This window comes from Narcine bancroftii, chromosome 12 (genome assembly GCF_036971445.1).
Source record: "Narcine bancroftii isolate sNarBan1 chromosome 12, sNarBan1.hap1, whole genome shotgun sequence".
NCBI lineage: Eukaryota > Metazoa > Chordata > Chondrichthyes > Torpediniformes > Narcinidae > Narcine > Narcine bancroftii.
This window is the reverse complement of record NC_091480.1, coordinates 64672272-64695641: the sequence shown is the minus strand read 5'-3', so window position 1 is coordinate 64695641 and position 23370 is coordinate 64672272. Positions and strand designations below refer to the sequence as shown.

The 23370-nt window shown below is 43.9% G+C and overlaps 1 protein-coding gene across 2 annotated transcripts in view; it reads left to right on the top strand.

Moving 5' to 3' along the window:
- The window catches only part of lmbr1l (limb development membrane protein 1-like), a 93781-nt gene that overhangs the window by 5158 nt on the left and 65253 nt on the right, over window positions 1–23370 (top strand). Inside the window, exons 1-4 of one of the 2 annotated variants that reach the window (XM_069906544.1) lie at window positions 4962–5037; window positions 15276–15392; window positions 16439–16472; window positions 19546–19685. In XM_069906544.1, the coding sequence (XP_069762645.1) occupies window positions 19553–19685 (133 nt within the window). In that variant the 5' untranslated portion in view covers window positions 4962–5037; window positions 15276–15392; window positions 16439–16472; window positions 19546–19552. Of the gene's footprint in view, window positions 1–4952; window positions 5038–15275; window positions 15393–16438; window positions 16473–19545; window positions 19686–23370 lie in introns of those variants that run through there. The other variant, XM_069906543.1, reaches the window with a different exon arrangement.

Below are 23370 nucleotides of genomic sequence, written 5' to 3'. Positions count from 1 at the left end.
TTTCATGTTCCCATATCTGATTAATCATATTGAGTTTCTACTGGTTGTGTCTATTTGCCACTATTTGAGGGGTCTTGTTTAAGAATTTTCTAGAGAGCGCCGCTTATGGGCATGCTTTAAAATCTTTAAGTAATAATTTAAATTTTGAGTAAAATTTGCTATTGCACATCATTGAATAATAGCCAGTGGATTTGTACAACTTTTTAACAACTGTATCAAACCTTAAACGTCGTGAATTGGCCATAAGGCCTGAACCAATAAACCAATGAAATGAGATGGAAAATCAGTTAGAGACATGAACAAAGGCAGGATATTCTCTGAACATGAACATGTGCTCCAGAGGGGCAGATTTTGATCTTTGCTCCTTTGTTACACCCTACTGATCCTCTGTTCATATGAGACCAATGTTAATAAAGAAAGAAATCTGAAATAAAATATAAAATACTGGAAACATCTGACCGCCAAGAGCGTTTCCTGCATTTTTTGCTGGATCACCAAATTGGAGGTTGTAACATTTGCAAAAGGAATACCCTTCGAAATAGATTTGCTGAAGTACATTTTTTTTAATCAAGCCTGATATTCCAAGTGTCAACTCTTCTTTTCCATTTTCCAAATGAAGCTTTTTCATTTAAGGAAGACTTTCTTTTTGTTTGGAATATTTAACAGAAGTGTTCATAAATATAAATAAATAAGGGCGACACAGCACCAGCGATTGGGACGGGGGTTCGAACCCCGCGCTGCCTGAAAGGAGTTTGTACATTTTCCCTGTATCTGTGTGGGTTTGCTCCGGTTTCCTCCCACTGTTTAAAACGTACCTGAGGTTGTCCGTTACTTGGGTGTAATTGGGCAGCACAGACTCGTGGACCAAAAGGGCCTGTGCCCGTGCTGTATGTTTAAATTTTTTAAAAATCAGATAGATTTGAGAGTAACAAATGTAATTTAAAATAATTATTTGGAACCAAACAGGAAACATTTTAAATGGAAACTCCTCTTTATTATATAGTGCCTTTCATCAAATCCTTCCAACTCTCCCCAAATTGTCTACCGTGCTCCTTTTCTCCTCTTCAGATGATTTTGAGGTGAAAGACAAAAGAATACTGAGGTATTGACCTTCCCATTGTGAATGCTGTTGGGGTTAGCTACCAGGTTTCCTCTTTTTTGGAGCATGTTGATCTAATCCTATTACTTAATTGCAATGACGGAAAAGTTGATAATTAAACAGCTGCGCTGAGGGCAAAATAATAGCAGCAAACGAAAGTCACCAATGGCTTGCAGACTTGGAGCTTTTGATGTGGAACTCACTGGTGTACGTTTGGGTCCTAACCTGCTTCAACCACTCACAAAGGACTGTGGTTCTTGGCTCAAGGCACAAGTTCTCCCCCCGAGGAGTGACTCTACATGGAACAGGATGTTGGGACCTGAGAATGTTTACAGCCTGACATCCTGAGAACTGTGGCACATCTATCCCCCATGTTCAGTTGACTTCCAACAGGAAAAGAAGCAGCTGTTTTGTTCTGACTAGACCTGTCTGACAGTACTTTGAATTTTATAGGCTTTGAGGGAGGAACTTTTATTGTCTCTGGTCATCTCAAAGTGCTGCAAAACCAATCGATTACAAGTGGCAAGCACACAGCTGTCCAATTTCAATTTCCCAGCCTATTCTCTTGCAGTCAGTCTGTCCGTGGTCTTGAGCACTGCCAGACTGAGACCACCTGCAAATTGGAGGAACAACACCTCGTCTTCTGTCTGGGCACCCTGCAACTGGATGGCATTAACATCTACATTAAACTTATTAAATTTAGACATACAGCACGGTAACAGACCATTTTGGCCCACGACCCTGTTCCGTCCATTTTACACCCCATTAACCTACATCCCTGGTATATTTTGAAGGGTGGGAGGAAACTGGAGCCCCTGGGGAAAAGTCACGCAGACACGAGGAGAATGTACAAACTCCTTACAGACAGTGTTAGATTCGAATCCAGGCTCGGTCCTGATCGCTGGCGCTGTAACAGCATTGTGCTAACTGTTACGCCAACTGTGCTGCCTGACTTCTCCGACTTCTGTTTTAAAAAAAAAACTCCCCCCCCCCCCCCCCTTTCTCCACACCTTTCTCCCAGCTCTCTCACTTCCCTTTTCCTTCTCTCTCCTTTCACAGAACCAAAATCAATTCTCACCTCTCCTCTCATCATATCCAATTAACACCTTTTTGTTGGCCTGGACTCTTTACTGTATTCAGATGGCTTCCTGTTCTTTGCTTGCTCCTTAAGGAAGGACTCAAGTCCGAAACGTCGGTAATATATCTTTACCTCCAATGGACACTGTGAGACCGGCTGAGTTCCTCCAGCATTTCGGTGTTTTTAAACACTGCTGTCCATCTTCAGTTGTCCCTTGAGATTGTGAATACCTGCTTCTGCCTTTGTGGTTTCTTGGGTGATGAAGATTAGTGTAGGAACTACAAATGGGCCAGGAAATGTTTAGCTTATGAGTTGTTTTTGTAAGGCTGATGTATGTCCCTGGTATTAGTGTTTCATTTTGGCACAGAGGGAGAGCTCTCACAACACGCAACTCCCTGCCCTGGAAAGTCGTGGTTTGGTATCTTTTATCCACTTGAATGTATTGAAAATTGTGGGTTTTAAAGAACCATAGAACACTACAGTACAGAAACAGGCCCCTTCGGCCCTTCTAGTCTGTGCTGAACCATTTTTCTGCCTAGTCCCACTGATGTACACCCAGTCCATAGCTCTCCATCCCTCTCCCATCTATGGACCTGTCCAAATTCTTCTTCAATGTTAACACTGAGCCCACACTCACCACTTATGGTTGGCAGCTCGTTCCACACCCCCCACCAGAGCACTGGAGGGAATCCATGGGTATTCAGTGTCTCTGATGGGACTCTCTTTTTCTTCTCTTCCCCTCCCCTTACTGTAAAGGGCAACTCTTACACTAATGGCAACTCTTTGTCTTGCACCAGGCAGACAGTAATTTTGTGTAATATTACATGTTCTGAACTATTACATGACAATAAAGGAAACTTAAATCTTGAATCATGTTCCTTCTGGACAGCCTTAAAGCCAACACCTTGAACATCAATTTATTTTCAATTTTACATCACCCCCATCAATTTTACATCACCTCCATCAATTTTCAGTTCCCATCGCTTCTTGACTTAATCCTGTTCTGACTTTTCTCTCTAAACTCTTCCCCTGTACCTGTCTCTCCACCTCTCACACCTGTCCAATACCCTATCACTTCTTATCCCCTTCCCCAGCTTTTTCACACCCCCCAACCTGTCTTTCTTTCTCCCCCCCCACCCCCCATATACTTTGCATCTACATTATTTGTGATAAAGGGTCCCAACCCAACACGTTGACTGGCCATTTCTACCCAAGGAGATTGACGACTGGCTGAGTCTCTCTGGCCTCTCATTGTTTTCATTATTAAAAAATAGATTTTGGGCATTTAAAAATGTGGATGATGTCAGGCTGCACTGGGTCACAATATTTCTGCTGTAGTTTTAAAATGAACCTTTTATTTTGGGGTCATTTAGTTTTATTAAGTTGCATGGTTATATAATTAACAGCATAATTCAGTAGATCAGTGCAAGTTTAGGGTGGGGTTGGGTTGGGTCTTGGAACTCTGCATTCTTAAAATATATTTGCTCTCCCTCAACAATCAGCAGAAACTAAATGGATGTTGTCAAATATGCGCAGTCTAGAGCATGTAGATAACTTGTCAGCCTGGATTTTTCAAATTGCTTCAGCAAAAGAAAAAAGGTGATTTCTCAGCACCTGTTAAAATGGTATTGGACATCTCCACCATAAACTATCCAAGAGCATATTTTTCAAAAACCAAGCTGGGAGAAATTTTTTTTTTTTTGTACATAGCCAAGACTGGTCAAAATTATGTTTCATTCCTGTTGTGACAATTGCATTCTGTTCATAGCAGATTGCTCCCTTGAAAATGGAAGACTGGACTGATTGATTTAGGAAATGGTTGGATGATTGTGAACTGCCACTTTGGAGGAAATGTGTATCTCTCATGAAGGATATTTACCAGCCCTGAGTGGCTGTAGCAGCCAGTCCTCTGGTATTTTGCACGAAGACCCTTTTTCATGTGCAAGTTCTGATAGTATATACTGCCAACCGAATCAAAATTTATTGTCATGAACAAGTCACACAATTCAAACATTTACATAAACCACCTTACAAAATAAATAAAAATAGTGCACGAAAAGTCAAAGTGAGGCCGTATCTGTGGTTCATTGATCACTCAGGAATCTGATGGCAGCGGGGAAGCTGTCCTTGTGCCGCTGAGTGCTCGTCTTCAGGATCTTGTACCTTTTTCCCCGATGGCAGCAGAGTGAAGAGGGCACAGCCTGGGTGGTGAGAGTCCTTGAGGATAAAGGCTGCTTTCTTGAGACACTGCCTCTTGTAGTTGTTCTTGATGGAGTGAAGCCTGGTGCCCGTGATGTCGAAGGCCGAGTCAACAACCTTCTGGAGTTTATTCTTGTCCTGAGCGTTGGCACCTCCATACCAGACAGCGATACAACTGGCCAGAATGCTCTCCATGGTACACCTGTAGAAGCTTTTGAGAGTCTTTGGTGATGTACCAAATCTCCTTAAACTCCTCACAGAGTATAGCCGCTGACGAGCCTTCTTTGTGATTGCAATGACATGGAGGCTCCGGGATAGATCCTCATGGGCCCATGCTTCATCCTCCCCTACTGCCTTATCAAGTGGCTCGGTGAACAAGGCTCCACTTATGTCCCAGGTACCCAGTGAGCAATGGAGGAGGTAGATCAAAGGCAGGTTTTGTTACTGTGCTCGAATGGAAAGTGTTGGTCTCACTTTGTATGTTGGAATTGGAGAAGGATGCCTGGATATAAATGTTGACATGTTACTGCCATTGTCTGATCCATTAATGTTTTTTTCTTTCATATTTCTCCACAGATATGTGCACTGCTGTTCACTACACTGTATCTCCTGTCTTACCTGGTCATCACTCAGTTTAAAAAGAATGCAGACTTTGCCACAGGTGACTTTTTGAAAGGGAAAAAAAAAATTATTGCACATGTAAAATAATTATTCTGGCTTGGTGGCCTGTCCTTGAATGGCTGTTTCAGACCAAGCTTCTTAGTTGCATGCATAATTGTATCTTGGTTGAGATGAATGATGGTAACATACTGGTGGATCCTTGATATATGGACTGATGTGGATTAATTCTGCCTTTCTGTTCACCTATTTTGGAACCTGGGTTGCATTCAATTATTATTTCTCAATTCTGGACGTAGATATAATGTGATGCCTACATTGCCTAGGTTGCCACACGGATGGTAGAGATGCACCCTAGACAAGAGCCTTACGTTATCAAGGGCACACCACCTCTACTGGTGTTGCATACTTCCTTTTGGCTGGTAACTGTTTTGTGATAGGAAGTAAAGCAAGCTTTCCTGTCTGCTGCAAAATGGTCTGACGCATCAAAGAGCTGGATGTCAATTTTGCAAAGCAATTGGGCAATGAGCAATGATGTTTTTAATTTGAAACCCATCAAAAAATCCAACATGCTTGGCTCTCAGTTGAATTGGGGAATTGACAAAGTACTAATGCTTGCTAAGCTGTCCCTCAGCTCGAGTTGGCAGCACGCAGGGCAGAATTTTTGTCTGAGATGTCCAGGCCAAGATTTGAATAATGATTTTTGCACGCAATAGCTCTGCTCAAAAGTAGTTTTTCTTTTTTAAAAAAATATACTTCTTGCCACCTATTCTCTGGTTTCCTGGCACTTTGCCTTCAGCTGCCAAGAGCTTGAGTGTGTGAATTCCATGTCTCTCCTCTTCAAACATTTCTTTAAATCAAGTTCTCTTCTTAGACTGGATGTAAGCTGGCATTCTGCTACAGGGCTGGGGGAGGTTGGTGCTGCTGTTGGGTGTCATCTTTTTGGATGAAGTCTGCTTTCCGTCTGGATGCCTAATATTTGACAGGGTTAGGCTAAATCGGAGACTTCCCTCTGGTGTTCCAGTCAATCGCTCAGAAAACAGATTATCTGGATGTTTTTGCTTTGCTTGAATTGGATTTTGTGTGCACATCTTCATTGCTTGCATTATAACAGTCATTCTACTTCAAAATACGAGTTCATGAGCTTTAGCAATGTAAATGTTTGCTTCAAGCCTTTCTCATCTATTCTATTGCTTCCTGCTTTGACTCTTGTGTCTACTTTTAGTCTGAACACGCACCTGGATAACTATTAGGGCATATTGGGTTGAAGGAGGATCACAAATGCAAGTCGTCATAACTATGACGTTTCCAAGGGTGCTGGCTTCAAGCCTGAGGATTTTCGTGGGCAACGCTTGTGTTTACATGTGCAGGTTGCAAACATAGCTTGAAAAGTGGCATTTGACTCTCTTAAAACTCCCAAATTTGCGGTGAAATGAAAGGTGACCTTTGCAAGCGCCTCAACAACATGCAGAAATGTATTGGATTGCATGTTTTTAAAAATAAAACTTCTGTATTTTATTCCAAATGTTTCAATGTGTTTTAAATATCCTCTACCTTGCAGCAGGCTGACTCAACAATATATTTGTTTTGTAAAGCAACTCTGCTATCATTGCCAGTGAGTAAAATTCAGAAATGGGTTGTATGTAAAGTATGTTAATTTGGTTTAGTCTACTTGGTCAACAAAATTGTCTATCAATATCAAGGCTGCTAATAGAAATGTAATTTTTTTTGCTAAATCTGAAGTAAGAGTTTTTCAGAGCTTTGAGTTTTCAAGGTGATTGCCCCATGAATAAGGGACTGTCCCAAAAAATGTATTTGGGAAAGAGGCAAAGGCTCCTCTTTTGTCACTCTCAGTACATTGGGAACAATCTTGTCTTTACCCTCTGCTCTGGGAAATTTTAGCTGCAGTATTTAAAGTAAATGGAAGCGTTGGATTGGGACATTGTGAAGACTATTGGTCCTCCTTTGGAATTGGCCTGGTGTTGAAAAGAGTGGTAAAAGATGCATTGTTTTTTTTTAAATTTTCAATCTGCTCAGCTCTTCTAAGCCAGAGAGAGTTACCCTGGGGAACAGTTTTGTTCCATTGGGTTCTTTTTGAGATGTTGAGACTTGTTTCGATTTCGATTTCTATTGTGGGATTTATTTCAGAGGCTTGTTTACTTTATCCACCCAAGGTTATTCCAGTTCAGCCCTGCCAGGACGGACTTGGTTCTGTGTGGAAAGCGCAATATTCTGTTCAAACATGCACTTTATATTTTCCCAGCACTGCTCAACGTTTTCATTTCTTACCCATTGGAAGCAAATTCTGCTCTGGGAATTTTAATTATGTAGTCTTAGCTGGGGCAGAAAAGCTGCTGGCACGGACAAATATATTGACACCCATGCTAAGCTTTTTTTTTTTAAGGCTCCCAAATTTCTATCAGTGTCGTTTTTGTTCTGCTCATTGGAAGCATGAAAACAAAAATATCGGGGATCCATAGCATAGGGAGCAAAACTTCCCTTTGTCCTTCTGAAGTAGAATTGAGTTTGTAGTGGAAACTGTTATCATATCAAATGGAAAAGCAGGGCCAAAGAACTGAGCGTCCTACTTCTGCTCTTTGCATGTTTGGAAGAAGGCATGGCAGCCGATTCACAAATAACACTGGACAACAATTTTTTTTCCATAAGGTTTGCCTCCTGAAAAATAATTGGGGATCATGATAGACAACTTCAAATTAAACACAAGGATAATTTCAGATTTGCTCCATCATGCTTTGATTGAATTGAGCCTGTTTAATCACATCATGAGGCTGGCACATTGCGTTCGTTCAACGGACCGAAAAATGTTTTGCCGCCAATTTTCCTTTGTACTCCATATCTGATGCCTCTTGCATTGTGTCCAACAATAGTCGGTCAGCATCGATGGGTTCCAGTTGCCCTGATACTACTTATCCATGGTTGCGATGTCCTGGGGAAACCTTTCACCATGTTTGTCACTGACGGCACTGAGATCAGCCGGGAAGACAGTAGAGTGCGAATGCAGAAAATGAATTTTCAACGACACATTGCACTTCAGGGTTTTGTATGTTTGAAGTTGACTTGAAATAGGACAGGAAATCACAAAAATAGGGTTATATCTACAAACGTTTCGTGATAGGAAACTTTTAAGGTGATTTTCGTGATCAGCAGCCCAAAAATCTGTAAAATAAAATACAGCCAGAAGTGTTCAGAAATCAAAATCTTCGTTGCCCAGTGTTATTTGAGTTGAAATTTGACTGGCAAGGTGTGGGAATGGAGGAATTTGAAAACAATGAAAATGTGAAGATTTTAGCACCCTATTACCCACCTCCATTGTCAGTCAGCAAACACAGGAGCAATGATTTAACAAGTTGGGTCATGGGCAGCAGGTTTGTTGAAGCCAGAATGGAGGTGGCCACCTCAGTGCTCTGGAGTTGTCAACTTTAGAAGTTAGTGGTATTAATGGTTTCACAGGAAAGGAGCTGCTGTAAGGGGGAGATTTGGGTATTCAGAAGGAGATGGAAATGAACTTGTGCAAAGTGCATCTTGGGGTTTGGAACAACTTGGTTTAGTTTAAAGCAGTTGCCAGGGAAAGGAATTTTGGGGATCAGAGTCAGACTGTCGATGATGATTTTAATCTTCCCCATTTCATTTGGAGGAAAGGTTTTCTCATTTGTGAAGGGTTTCATGAAAGTGAGAAGCTTAAGTAAATATTTCAGGATATTTCTCCAGTATCCTAGAAAAGAGATGGTGGCTGAGATTTTGGATTGATCTGTGATAACCTTCCAAATTTCTCTTGATTCTAAAATGACTCCCAACTGATTTGAAATGCCACTTAATGAAGATGGGACAATGATGGGAATAAGATCATAAAACATAGAAGCAGAAGTAGGCTATTCAGCTCATCGAGACTGCCCTGCCATTTAATCATGAGCTGATCCATTTTCCCATTCAGCCCCACTGCCCGCCCTTCTCCCCATAACCTTTGATGCCCTGGCTAAAAAAGAACCTATCAATCTTTGCCTTAAATACACCCAATGACCCAGCCTTCACAACTGCCTGAGGCATCAAATTCCACAGATTCACCACCCTCCGGCTGAAGAAATTCCTCTGTATCCCTGGCCTTCAATCCTGAAGTTGTGCCTGCTTGTCCTTGACTCTTCCACCATGGGAAACAACCTTTCTACATCTATTCTGTCCATGCCTTTCAATATTCAAAATGTTTCTGTACTGACAATAACCACACCAGAGTGCGAGTATAAGACAGCTTTAATAAACTAATACATACTTAAGAGGTCTTGTCTCTCTTCAAGACAAACCTGGAAGGCTAGACTGTAGCTCTGGACTGCTTTATATACAAGGTCACCGGGATGACCCCTGGTGACCTAGTGGTGTGATTACATATCACCACATTCACCCCCCCTTAAAAAAATTATCTCCACCCTACCCCCCCCCCCCCCCCCCCCACCGACCCCACCGTCCTCCTTCCCTTGTTTGTAAGTTCATGTCCAAACTTTTTTGTGGCTTTCGTTGCCTTCTGGACCTCCTTGGTAATGGTATAGGGGTGGGGAATGCGGTCTGCCTTTCGGCCTTTCTTGGTGGAGGTGTGGGAGTGGGAAGTACTGGTTGGTCATGTGGGCTGGCGATCCTCTTGTATGGGATTAGATCCTGCCATCGTTTAGGGTGGTGATATTTTGTGGAGCAGGGGTACCCAGGGTCCTGATTTCCGGGGTGGGTGGTCTAGACCTCTGGGTTGACTTGATGAACGACTGTTCTAGTGATTGTTGCTGCGTTCCTTGTTGATCATAGACATCTGTGTTTCCTCCGCGTTGTTCACACATCCGGCTGGCGCGAGATCCCTGGTGGCCACCAAGTCTTCTCTTCCATCTGGGAATATGATGAAGGCGTACTGAGGCTTTGTGTGCCTCAACTCCACCAGCGGGTCCGCTTTATGGGGTCTGCAGTGCTTCCGGAGGAGAACAGGTCCTGGTGTCATCATCCATTTAGGCAACACTGTGCCTGTCATGGCTTTTCCTGTGAACGAAAAGATACGTTCATGTGGGGTCATGTTAGTGGCAGTACACAACAAAGAACGTATAGAGTGTAGGGCTTCTGGCAACACTTCTTGCCATCTAGTAACAGGCAGGTCTTTTGCTTTTAAGGTCAAGAGGACCATTTTCCAGATAGTGGCGTTTTCTCTTTCAACTTGTTCATTCCCCCTGGGATTGTAACTTGTAGTGCGGCTGGTAGCAATCTCTCTCTCGTGCAGGTACTGCTGTACTTCTGCGCTCATGAATGCAGCTCCCCTGTCTGTGTGTATGTAGTTCGGGTACCCAAATATGCTGAAGATGGGTTGGAGGGATTTTATAACAGTGGCTGCTGATCCATCAGAACACGGGATTGCGAAGGGAAAACGGGAATATTCATCTATTACGTTTAGGAAATAGACATTTCTATTATTGGACGGGAGCGGGCCTTTAAAATCGAGGCTGAGGCACTCAAAAGGTTTGGTAGCTTTTATCAGGGTGGCTTTGACTGGGGCTGGTAAAATTGCGGTTTGCTTCTGCACAGATGGGGCAGCTCTTGTTCACTGACCTCATTTTGTCTACCTAAAATGGGAGGTTTTGGGTTTTAATAAAGTGAAACAGTCTAGCGACCCCTGGGTGGCCCAGCTCATTGTGCAAGTTCTGCAACTGGGTCATGTGGTTAAGGATGGCACAAGTGCCTCTGGACAGCGCATCCGGGGGCTCGTTGAGTCGCACGGGGCATAAAAGAATGTTGTCGTTAAATGTAGACAATTCTATCCGCCAGCGCAGGATTTTGTCGTTCTTAATTCTCCCCCTGTTCTGGTTATCGAACATAAAAGCCACAGACTGTTGGTCCATGACGAGGGTGAAGTGTTTGCACACCAGATCATGTCGCCAGTGCCTTACTGCTTCCACAAGGGCTAGGGCCTCCTTCTCTACTGCTGAGTGTCTTACTTCTGACCCCTGTAGGGTTCGCGAAAAAAAGGCTACCGGTTGTCCGTCTTGGTTTAGGGTGGCTGCCAGAGCCACATCGGATGCATCCGTTTCTACTTGAAACCGGATCGACTCATCTATGGACCGCATTTTAGCTTTAGTGATATGGTCCCTAATGTCCCTGAATGCTCTGGTGGCTTCTGGACACAGTGGGAAAACGGAGGCTTTTATAAGTGGGTGGGCCCTGTCGGCGTAGTTGGGCAAAGTAAGTGAACAGCCCCAAACATCTTTTAGGTGCTTTCAGCGTGTGTGGCACTGGGAGGTCTAGGAGATGGCACTGGGAGGTCTAGGAGATGGCACTGGGAGGTCTAGGAGATGGCACATACGGGCTGGGTCTGGGCTGATTTCCCCGTTCTGCACTATGTAGCCCAGGATTGGCAACTTCTTGGCGCTAAAGACGCATTGGCCCCCATTGTACGTTAGGTTCCTTTCCTCGGCTGCCTGGAAGAAGCGTTTTAAATTCATGTCATGATCCTTCTGAGTGTAGCCATAGATTGTCACGTTGTCTAAGTAGGGGAACACAGCTTTCAGTTGGAACTCTTCTACTATTCGGTCCATTTCTCTCTGAAACAGGGACACTCCATTGGTGACTTAGAAGGAAAGTCGCAGAAATTGATACAGCCTGCTGTCTGCCTCAAATGCCGTGTAAATGCGATCGCTGTTTCTAATGGGCAGTTGGTGGTATGCTGCCTTCAGGTCTATGGTGGAGAACACTTTATACTCCGCAATGTTATTGACCATGTCTGCTATGGGTGGCAGGGGGTAGGCATCTAGTTGTGTAAATTTGTTGATTGTCTGGCTGTAATCCACTACCATGTGCAGTTTTTCTCCTGACTTTACTACAACCACAAGGTTGTCATAGGTGCCCTGTGGTTAGCAAGGGATTACTTAAGGTGGCTGGATGGGTCACGTCTCCAGAATGGAGGACCATCGCCTTCCCAAGATCGTGTTATATGGCGAGCTCTCCACTGGCCACCGTGACAGAGGTGCACCAAAGAAAAGGTACAAGGACTGCCTAAAGAAATCTCTTGGTGCCTGCCACATTGACCACCGCCAGTGGGCTGATATCGCCTCAAACCGTGCATCTTGGCGCCTCACAGTTTGGCGGACAGCAACCTCCTTTGAAGAAGACCGCAGAGCCCACCTCACTGACAAAAGGCAAAGGAGGAAAAACCCAACACCCAACCCCAACCAACCAATTTTCCCCTGCAGCCGCTGCAACCGTGTCTGCCTGTCCCGCATCGGACTTGTCAGCCACAAACGAGCCTGCAGCTGACGTGGACTTTTACCCCCTCCATAAATCTTCGTCCGCGAAGCCAAGCCAAAGAAAGATGTGAGTGGAAAGAAAATGGTTGAGAACCATTGGACTAGGCAGAATAATAGTTCGGCGCAGACTAGAAGGGCCGAATGACCTGTTTTCTGTGCTGTAATGTTCTGTGGTCAGCATACAGGACGGCGTCGGAGGAAAATGGTGTGATCAGGTGTGTTAAACACTGCAAATAAATTGGAAGTGTGAGGCGACGTGTGTGCATGTTTTTATTTGCGTTTCTGTTTTCAGCACTGATTTTCCAGCTCCATCGCGCTGTTCTAACTGCTTGTGTTTTGATGGAAGATGAGCCGAGTAGGTTATTTTTCTGCAACTATTTATAGACACGTTGCACTGGGCTTGTGACTAGCCCTCTGTGGGGAATATCAGGCAAGCGATGGGAGAGCTGTGCTGAGACTCGCTGGGCATGGTGCAGGCTCAGGTTGTTGACATGACATTTAGAGAGGCTAACAGCACGGTAACAGGACATTTCAGCCCACGAGCCCATGCCATCCAATTAACCTACAACCCCTGGTACATTTTGAATGGTGGGAGGAAACTGGAGCCCTTGGGGAAAATCCACGCAGACACGTACAAACTCCTTACTGACAGTGCGGGATTTAAACCCTGGTCCCAGTCGCTGGCACTGCAACAGCATTGCACTAACCGTGACAAAATGCTGAGCCCTTGGTGGTGGTGGTGGGGACAGAGGTTATGCACTCATTTGCCTGTAAATACTTGTTCAGAACACCAAGATCTGTTGATATCAGCAACTTGAGTTGTATACAGATTTAAGAAAAATATCAATTTAATCTTTGAAGCCACATATTGTTAGCCACCAATACCATAGTTTATCATATGGGTTGAATCTTGTGTTTAAACAAAGTGTTCTGTTTATTCAATACTTTTTTTTGTATCTACATTGCCTGATTACAGCTGGGACAACCAGTACTAAAATTTAACAGTGTAAACTTCTGGCTGATTGGTGACTGGTATTATATTTCTATGTTGGGGTTGGGTGAGGGGGGTGTTGGCTTTATATCTTTCTTTCCCCCCACCTAAAGAACCCCACTGCTCACTGAGGCTTCTCTCCAGCACACTTGCCAAGTAGCCACCTGTGAGACCCAGGGTCTTTGGTCTTTGACAGGATAGAATTTTTAAAAAGTTAACATTCTGAACCCCCCCCCATGGAAGGTGCAAAAATTCAAGATTCCTTTATTGTCATGTAATATTACACCAACTTGCCTTCTGCCTGCTGTGTCAGACAGAGTCGCTATTAATGTCACCCAACGGCCCTTACAGTCAGAGAAAGAGAGTCCCTTCAGAGACACTGAGTGTCCATGGATTCACCTCCAGCTGCACCGACTCCTGTTTGATCCTTGGCAACCCAAGTTCCAGATCCAAACCTCTGACAGCTTTCAGTGCCTTGAGTCCCTTCGGGAGCCCTTCTTGCCCTTAGCACTCTCTTGAATCCTTGCTCCGATACCTGGTTCCCAAGAGTCAGTCTCCAGCAGCCCATGTGGGTCCCCCTACTGTGCGTTGACTGCAGCCTCTGTGGGTCCCTCAGCCACTGAGGCCCTCGCTGGTCCGCCACCGTGAACACTGGCCTGTAGGGTTGTCTCATCTGCTTCTATTGCTCAACCAGGGTGGTGGTGGTGGTGGTGGTGGTGGGGGGGGGGGGTTCTCCCTGTTTCTGGTGCCCCAGAGTCTGCAACCCCTCGTGGCCACTGCTGAACACAGGCGCCGACATCTTGGGCACAAACCCCCATACTTGCAGGATTTCAAAACACTGTCTGCTCGTTAACAGACTGTTTAACACCTGTACTAAGCTGTCGGCATTAGGACCTGGCGCTGTGTCTCTGTTCCCTGCTTTCTCGGGTCTGCACCACTGGCAGCACTGCCATTACAGGAACTCTGGCAGTGCCACCATGGCAACATGCTTTAGTTCTGACAAAAGATTCCAGACTCTGGAATTAACTCTCTTTTTACAGATGCTACCTGATCTGCAGGGTGTTTCCATTATTTTCTGTTTTTATTTGAATGTTTTGGATATTTATTCAGCTCCTTTCTCTTTTTCTTCCCCCCACCCCCACCCCTACCCCTTTTTTGGCAGAAGAGACCCATTGGCAAGTTCTGAAACTCCCATCCCTTGCTGTACCTGTGACTGATGCAAACTAATTCCACTCAAGCAAGGGTTCTAGCCTGGGGTTTGACAGAGCTGTTCAAGCTATCAGAGCTTTCGTGGCCTGCATATTCCAAATGACCAATCATGTTAAGCTCAGCATGCAATAATGGATTGTCTGTTCCAAGATTAAAGCCGACAGCTGGAGGGGATATTTTTGCATTCTCTTTTTACATCTCATTTCTGCTATTCCAAGATTTCACAGAGCACCTGGTGGTGCCGGTACTGCATGTTACTTCACAGGATCTTCCATTGTTGGGCAGCCACTGACGTTAGTGTGGCTTAACCTCTTCTTGTGCCTTGCCAGCATTCTGGATGTAATATTCCTCTGATAATGATCTGAGGTGTTAGTACATTTCTGCTGTCAATACGTTTCATGTGACAACTGAAATGTTTTGCTGTTGAGCCTTTTGGTGGGTGGGAAGGGGGGATGGTCAACTGGAGAATGTAGAATGCATTTCTGTCTGACAGCACAGGTTGAAGTTGAGATAACAACAGTTTCGCTTTAAATGTAGAAAAACAGAAGTGTTATCCAAATACATCGGATACTTGTCTGAAGAAGGAGCTGTTCAGAGATGCTGCTTGAAGCTTGACCAATGAGTTAAACATGAAGGAGTGTTTCAACAGAAACAGCTTAAAAATTGCATTCCAGAGCTTGGCGACCGAAAATCCACATGTTCTCGAAATGGTGCTGGGTTGCACAAGTGGTCACAGTATGCAACTTTACCCACTCCCCACAATGGAATGAAACTTGCAATCTTTCTCTTAATCGACAGACTCCTCCGCTGATGAATTCAGTCGTGATGCGAGCAGAATTGTTCTGCAATTGAAAATGCTGTCCTCCCATTAAAAACACAGAAACTCTGGAGGAACTCGGCAGGTCACGCAGGGAGGTAAAGATGTATTACTGACATTTGGGCCTTCTTCAAGGCTCCTCCAATGGACGCTGTTAGACCAGCTGGGTTCCTCCAGCATTTCTGTGTTTTTACTACAATCACAGTGTTTGCAGACTTTAGTATTTCACTCTATTTTCATATTGGTCTTTTATATGGACCCTGACTCAAATTTGACCAGTTTTCTTTGGATTGAGGTTTCACAGATCAGATCAGAAATGAGAATCGTTAGCAAAGTGGAGAAGAATGTCCCTTCTGAAATGTACAGGCTGCTGCCCGAATCCCCAGGGCAATGTTCCAATGGAGGATTCCTCTCCCATGTGTAAACCCCCAATTTCAAATAAATGGGATCTATGGATACTAGGTGGATTGGATTCAAAATGGCTTGGCCAAGGTGCAGTGGTGAGGAGTATTATTCTAAGCGGTGGTCTGTAACCAGAGGTGTTATGCCAGGATCTGTACCAGGACCTAATTTATAATTATTTGGATGAAAATATTATTTGGCTAATCAGTAAGTTTGCAGACGTCATAAAAATTTGACTGAGTTATGGATAATGAGGAAAGTCAGGATAAAAGGGCGTCAATTTACAAGAGACGCGGAGAAATTTCTTTAGTCAGAGGGTCGTGAGTCTGTGGAACTTGTTGCCACAGGCGGCTTTGGAAGCGAGGTCGTTGGGTGCATTTAAGGCAGAGATTGACAGGGATTTCATTAGTCAGGGCATCAAGGGTTACGGGAGAAGGCCAGGGAGTAGGGCTGAGTGGGAGAATGGATCAGCTCATGATTAGAACAGCGGAGCAGACTCAATTGGCCGACTTCTGCTCCTAGATTTTGTCAAAGGATTCAGCAGGACGTAGACCAGTTGGAAACGTGGGCAGAGAAGCGGCAGACGAGTTTAATCCTGGCAAGTTTGCCAATGCTGCACTTTGGCAGTTCAAATGTAATAGGAAAGTGTACAGTAAATGGCAGGACTTTTTTAGATCGTCGGTGCACAAAGGGATAAAGCACTAATTGCATCTTGAAATGTAAATTTATCTTTTCTTTCCAGACAATAATGAGGATGCAACGGTCAATCGCATCACGTAAGTATAATCTTTTGAATTCAATCTATTTAATTTTCACTTCAGTTATTGGGATTGTGCTTGCTGTTGTTAAACTGACAGAATTATAAAGGATGAGATCTGGGAAGAACTTCAAGTCTGAAATAATGACTCAGTGTGGTAAGTTAGACCCAGTCAAAGTCTGTTCGACATTGCATACCTGTTGGTGGTACTGGGAAATCAGTGACAGATCAATCCTGCCCTTTGTACAGCCACGTACAGAACTATGTGCAAATTAATTCAAATGTATCCTATTATCAGATCAGTCTTTTTGTTCTGTCAATGTTTTGTGAATAGTGAATGCTTGTCCTCTGCCAAGAATGTACAGTCATTCGGTTCACAGACGAGTCATTCAGATCAACTGTTATCAACTTGAATCATGAAGCAAGCTTGTGAGGCCAAGTGACCTCCTCTTGCTCTTTATGTTCTTTTGTAACTCAGCAGTAATGATCGAGGAAGCGAGTTCAAATTCCACCATGGCATTTTTTTCAAATTCATTCATGTAGTCTGGACATAATTTATTGCCCATTCTAAATTGCCCTTGTCGTGAACTGCCTTCTTGGACCACTGAAGGTAATCCAGCAGAACTGTTGGGTGTGGATTTCTAGCATTTAGCTTTGAAAACAATGAAGGAACAGTGAGAGTTCCAGATCAGGATGGCTGTCAGAATAGCCTGGGCAAGTGACTGCAGTGCATTTCATGGATAGCGGAGTGAGGAGCAAATGCTTGGGGAGGTAGATGGGAACCCATATGCAGACTGCTTTGGTCTGGGAGATAAAAACACAATGCTGGAGAAAATTGGCAGGTCAAACAGTGTACTTTATATAGCAAAGATAAAGATATAGGAGCAGAAGTAGGCCCATCGAATCTGCTCTGCCATTCTAATCATGAGATCCATTCTCCCACTGAGCTCCACTTCCCCGCTTCTCCCAGTAATCTTTGATACCCTGATTATTCAGATACCTATCAATCTCTGTCTTAAATACGCCCATTGACTTGATCTCCACAGCCACTAATTGTAGCAAATTCCAGAGGTTCATCACTCTCTGGCCTAAGAAATTCCTCTGCATCTCTGTTTTAACAGGACGCCCTTCAATCCTGAAGTTGTACCTTCTTGTCCTAAAATCCCTTATCACAGGAAACAACCTTTCTACATCTACTCTGTCCAGGCCTTTCAACATTCAAAATGCTTTTGCGGTTTCCCCCTCATTTTTCTGAACTCCCAACGAGTACAGTCCGAGAGTCGTTAAACATTCCTCCTATCCGAATTCCTTCATTCCAGGAATTATTCTTGTGAATCTTCTCTGAACCCTCTCCAATGGAAGCACATTCTTTCTTAAATAAGGAGCCCAAAATTGTACCCCATAATGCAAGTTAGGCCTCACCAGTGCCCTATAAAGCCTCAAGATCACATCCCTGCTCTTGTATCCTATTCCTCAAGAAATGAATGCCATCTTCACTACTGATGAACCTGGAGATGAACCTTTTGGGTATCCTGAATGATGACTCCCAAGTGAATACTGTCTGCAGTATAGTTGTGTTTCAGTAAGCAATTCCTGGAATTGGATAATGAATATTCCTGGTCAGCATGTTGATTATACTTGTATTTCAACAAAACTCTGGAAGTGTGATTAGATATCAAAATGGCGCCGAGCCTCTGAGCAATATCACTGAGATCTCTTGTTTTGCTGCTGTTCGTAATTTTCTGTTTGGCGGATGCTCTTGTTTTTGTTGGTTGCCAGATGCTTTAGAAGTAGACATTTGTACACCAATACATTGGATCATTCTGGGCTCTGCTTAAATTAAGTTTTAAAATACAAGTGGAGCATTCTGGTGACTAGCCTCGGTGAATCTGGGGACTTTTATTTGAGCTTGGTGCAGGCACGTCATCCACATCTGCCTCCGAGAAAGTCCTGTGGGGCTTGAAAAACAAAAAAAGCACATTGTCGAGGGATCCCTCTGCACAGGCAGCAAAGCAAAAGGAGTTGAATTATTTGGTCTGGATGACCACCGATATTCACAGAAGCATTTTCACTCAGTGTACCACTTCACCAGTGGATGATACTGATAACATTGTGATCTGTGGAAACCCAATTTCCATACTGACAGAACTCTTTTTTTTTTGGGGGGGGGGTGGAATTGCGATAGCATTATAATGTTAAATGAGCCACCTAAAACAGTAAGTACACAATTGTGAATGTTACTGTGGCAGCAGATAAAACACAACGTTGGGAAGTGTCTGATCACGCACTTTGGTAGAAGAAATAGATGGGCAGACGATTATTCAGATGGGGAGAACATTCAAAATTCGGAGGGCCAAAAGGACTTGGGGGTCCTCGTGCAGGATCCCCTAAAGGTTAACCTCCAGGTTGAATCAGTGGTGAAGAAGGTGAATGCAGTGTTGACGTTCATTTCTAGAGGGATAACATTCAAGGGCATGTGATGTTGAGACTCTCTAGGGCACTGGTGAGACCTCACTTGGAGGACAGATTTACTAGAATGATACCAGGAATGAAAAGGTTAGTAAATGAGGAACGATTGTCAGCTCTTGGACTGGACTCGTTGGAGTACAGAAGGATGGATTGGGGGGAGAGATCTCATAGAGGCATTTTGAATGCTGAAAAGCCTGGACAGAGTAGATGTGGCAAGGTTGTTTCCCGTGATAGGGGATTCTAGGATTAGAGGGCATAATTTCAGGATAAAAGAGTGTTAATTTAAAACAGAGTGGGTGGATGGATCAGCTCGTGATTAGAATGGTCAAGTGCAAATGCTTATAGGTAGCTCCATGTTTTATTCTCCTGGAATGCTCAACCTTAACCTTGTTGGCAGGCTCGAGACTCAGCCATTTCGATAGCTTCCCTCTGCATTTAATTACCTATATAATAGTGTTAATTTTAACCAAAGACAAGGGCATGGAGGCATTGCCCCAGTAATCCAGTTGCTTCAGAAGTGAAGGAAGTGACCACTTCTGCCAAGGTGTTTAATCGAAGATCGAGTCAGACAACTTCTGAAGGAAGATAACAGAGTGACTAATGAGAATGTTTTGTTTGAATAGGCTCTGGATGTGCACGTTTACCCTTGCAGTCTCAGCAGCTGCTGTCTTCCTGCTTCCATTTTCAATTATTAGCAACGAGATCCTACTTTCATTGCCGGATAACTATTATATGCAGTGGTTAAATGGTTCACTTCTTCATGGTGAGTATTTATTGTATCTGCTTCTAGATAACGTATAGGATTAACAAAGCTGTAATGTTTTTACTAGATTGTCATATATGCCATTGGGAAGTTCACCTTAAATTCAGAATCAGAATTTATTGTCATGAACAAGTCATGAAATTCATTGTTTTGCGGCAGCGTCACAGTGGAAATATTCATATAAACCACTTTTACAACAATAACTAATAAAAATAATTGTGCACGAAAAGTCAGGCAGTGTCTTTGGTTGCTTGATTATTCAGGAATCTGATGGGAGTGGGGAAGAAGCTGTCCTTGTACCACTGAGAGCTCGTCTTCAGGCTCCTGTACCTTTTTCCTGATGGTAGCAGAGTGAAGAGGGCATGGCCTGGGTGGTGGGGGTCCTTGAGGATAGAGGCTGCTTTTTTAAGACACCGCCTCATGTCGATCTCCTCAATGGAGAGAAGTCTAGTGCTCGTGGTGTCGCAGGCTGAGTTAACAACTCTCTGGAGTTTTTCCTGTCCTGAGCGTTGGTGCCTCTGTACCAGACAGAATGGTCTCCACGGTACACCTGTAGAAGTTTTTGAGAATCTTCGGTGACATTCGGTGAAATCAGGGTTGTCCTTTACCCTAGGTCTAAAGTTCTTCCCTTGACGACGAAGTCTCAACACCGCCGCCATCTTCCTGCCGGTTCCGACACAGTCTTGTGCGTGCCTCGTTAGTTATTTGCGCAGTTTGAGCTCTCCTCCGTGGGATCCATCTGTCCAGTCCGACTGCCGTTGGCTCTGAACAGGCTTTAAACAGTGGTTTAGACAGTGGTTTATTTTTAAACATCCAAATAAAATTTAAACATTTAAATGATAATTTGATATTAAAATATTGCGATTCGCTTTTAACAGCATCCACTGGTCAGATTTGGTATCACTCAAAATCAACATTTTAGGTGGACATTTCAGAGGTCGCCCTATACAATGGCATATATGGTGGCTGTGACTTGATGGCATATTTTGGGAAGAGCTGCATTCTGAAGGGAAACGTGCAGCATTTCAATTGGAAGTTCAAATTCCCACCTTTGCCAATTTGTTACCTTTTTGCTTGACAAATTCGTTGAGCTCGCAGCAAAGTTCAGAGCATCCCGACACTTGTGGTGTGGTGGTTTGACTGTGCAAAGGAATTTGGAAGTGTACCAAGGTCTCTAAAAAGCAAGATTAAAGGGAAAGCTTACAATTTTTATATTTTTTTCCCCTGAGTCACAACCATTGTAAATAAGAACACTACACACAAGGTCTAAACAAGATGCTTGCTTTTGCAAGAATAAAACAACTGACGAGATCTCTCTCGTGCATGTTCCTCAATTTAAGCTGAGGCAGCAATTACGTTCGCTCTAGGCCTGTGGTTAAAGAGGGGGAAATGGAGACATGATTCCTCCTAGTGATCCCCAACTAGATATCCTGCCAATCGTGTTTATGTGGAATTTGGTCTTTTGCACATGGTGAGTGAGAGCTCTGGGAAGAAATGCCATTGGGGACATACCTAAAAACTTCTCAATTGTCTCAATCTCTTTGGGACAGCAAATAGGATGCACAAGATCATTGTGGAGAGACGCAGAAAATGGAATGATCACGTTTGCTTAATTTGCAGACTATTACAACCTATAAACAAAACCTGCTGCTCATCTTATTTAAGTAAAAACATAAATGCCACCTGGATGGCATTAACATTGATTTCTCTGGTTTCTGCTCGCCTACTCCCTGTTCTCCCTCCCTTCCTTTTCCCTTTGTCTTCTTTCTTCCAGCCATCCACTCTTTCCTTCTCTGTTCACAGAGCCATTCCCCTCTCCTTGTTTGCTGGTGCACTCTCCCTCCACCATTCTGTTTGGACGCCTGCTGACATTTTTCCATACCTTGCTCAAAGGGTCAAACCCGTAATGTTGGTTCTGTATCTTGATCTTTGCTACGTAAAGGACACTGTTTGACCTGCTGAGTTTCTCCAGTGTTGTGTTTTACTTCAAACACAGTGTCTGCAGAATTTTGTTTTACTGCTCACTTATTTAATTTTTATCTGCTAAATTTCTGTTCCTGTATATTTGACCTGAACTACAATTTATTAATCCAGTTGAATTCTTTTATCACTTGAACATTACGACTTTGAACCTGCAATATATTTTGTCTTGTACCCTTTGTGAGTGAGTTCATTTCGCCATCTAGTGCTGCATCGGCATAATCACAAGCAATTTTCCAGCTTTGAGGCAAGTGGCTACGTTAATATCTCAAACTCCAACTCTGAAAATCTAGACTTGAGTGTTTTTTTTTTTGCCTCCTTGGGAATTGAACTGTCTATCCTTCGATATTCAGTACAATTTTGTGGTCTTGCTTTTACGTTGTTGGGATGTAGACATTGCTTAAAGTCCTCAATAAATTTAAAGTTGCCAACTTCAGGACTGATGATGGCTCCTGCAAACACTAACCTCTTCAACACTGTCGCAAGCATTTGTGTTGAGAGAGAATTTGTTTACTTATTTGAACATGACTTTTCTGTAGATGAAAAGGGCTGCTTAAATGACTGTCCAGAAATTATTCATCTGTTGTTTTAAAAATGGTGGCGCTACCGCTGGTGTGGACCTGGGAGAGCAGAGACACAGTGCTGCTCCCAAGGGTTTACCCACCCGGTCCTAATGCTGCTGTACAGGGGTTAAATGGCCTGTTAAAGAAGCCAACAGAGGTTTTAATAAAAGCCTGCAAACATGCAGGTCTGTGCCCAAGATGGCAGCGCCTGTGCTTGGCAAAAGCCACAGGGTTGCAGACTATTACAGGGCACCAGAAATGGGGAGAACACCCTCCCATTGAGAAGGTGATGCAGAGGAGCTGACCCATGGGATGGTGACCACTGCGCAGACCAGTGAGCTGCTCAGTGGCTGAGGGACCCACACAGGCTGCGGGCAACTTGCAGTCGGGGGACCAGCAAAGGCTGCTGGAGACTGGTGCATGGGAACCAGGTATTGAAACCAAGATTCGAGAGGGTGCTGAGGGAAAGAAAGGCTCCCGAAGGGCCTTGGGCACTGAAGGCTTTCTGATCGTGTTGGAGATTTGGATCTGGAGCTCTGGTTGCCAGTAGATCGAACAGGAGACTGTACATCTGCAGGAGCACTGGAGCTGAATCCACAGACACTCAACTGACTCTTTTGCTTCTCTTTCTCTTGAATTGTAAGGAGTGCCGGGCAATGCTAATGGAAATTCTTTTGCCCTTTTCACATTGGCTAACCTGTAAATTGGCATTTCAATGAACCTGTTAACTGGTTCTCTGCATCCTTTCACACTCATCACCAGGCATCCCCTGGGAGAGGGGCACCTATCCTCCATCGGTGATATCAGAGTGATGAATCTGCTAATTATGATCTTGTATTTAAACAAAATTAATCATGCATAATTATAAGATAATTGAGCTTTATGTACAGTATAGTATGAGCCCTTCAGCCCCTGTTGTTGTGCTGACCTATATAAACCTTTATAAATTTATAAGGGACTGTGGGAAAGTGGTAGTGGAAATAAAACACATTTATAAAGACCATGGGGGAGAGAGAGAGCGGGCAAGTGTGCAGACCTGCCCTCCCAGAATTCCATGCGGCAGAGAAGCCATTCCGCGAGTGCTCCATGCATACAGCCCCTTCTCTGCCGCATGGAATTCTGGGAGGGCAGGTCTGCACACT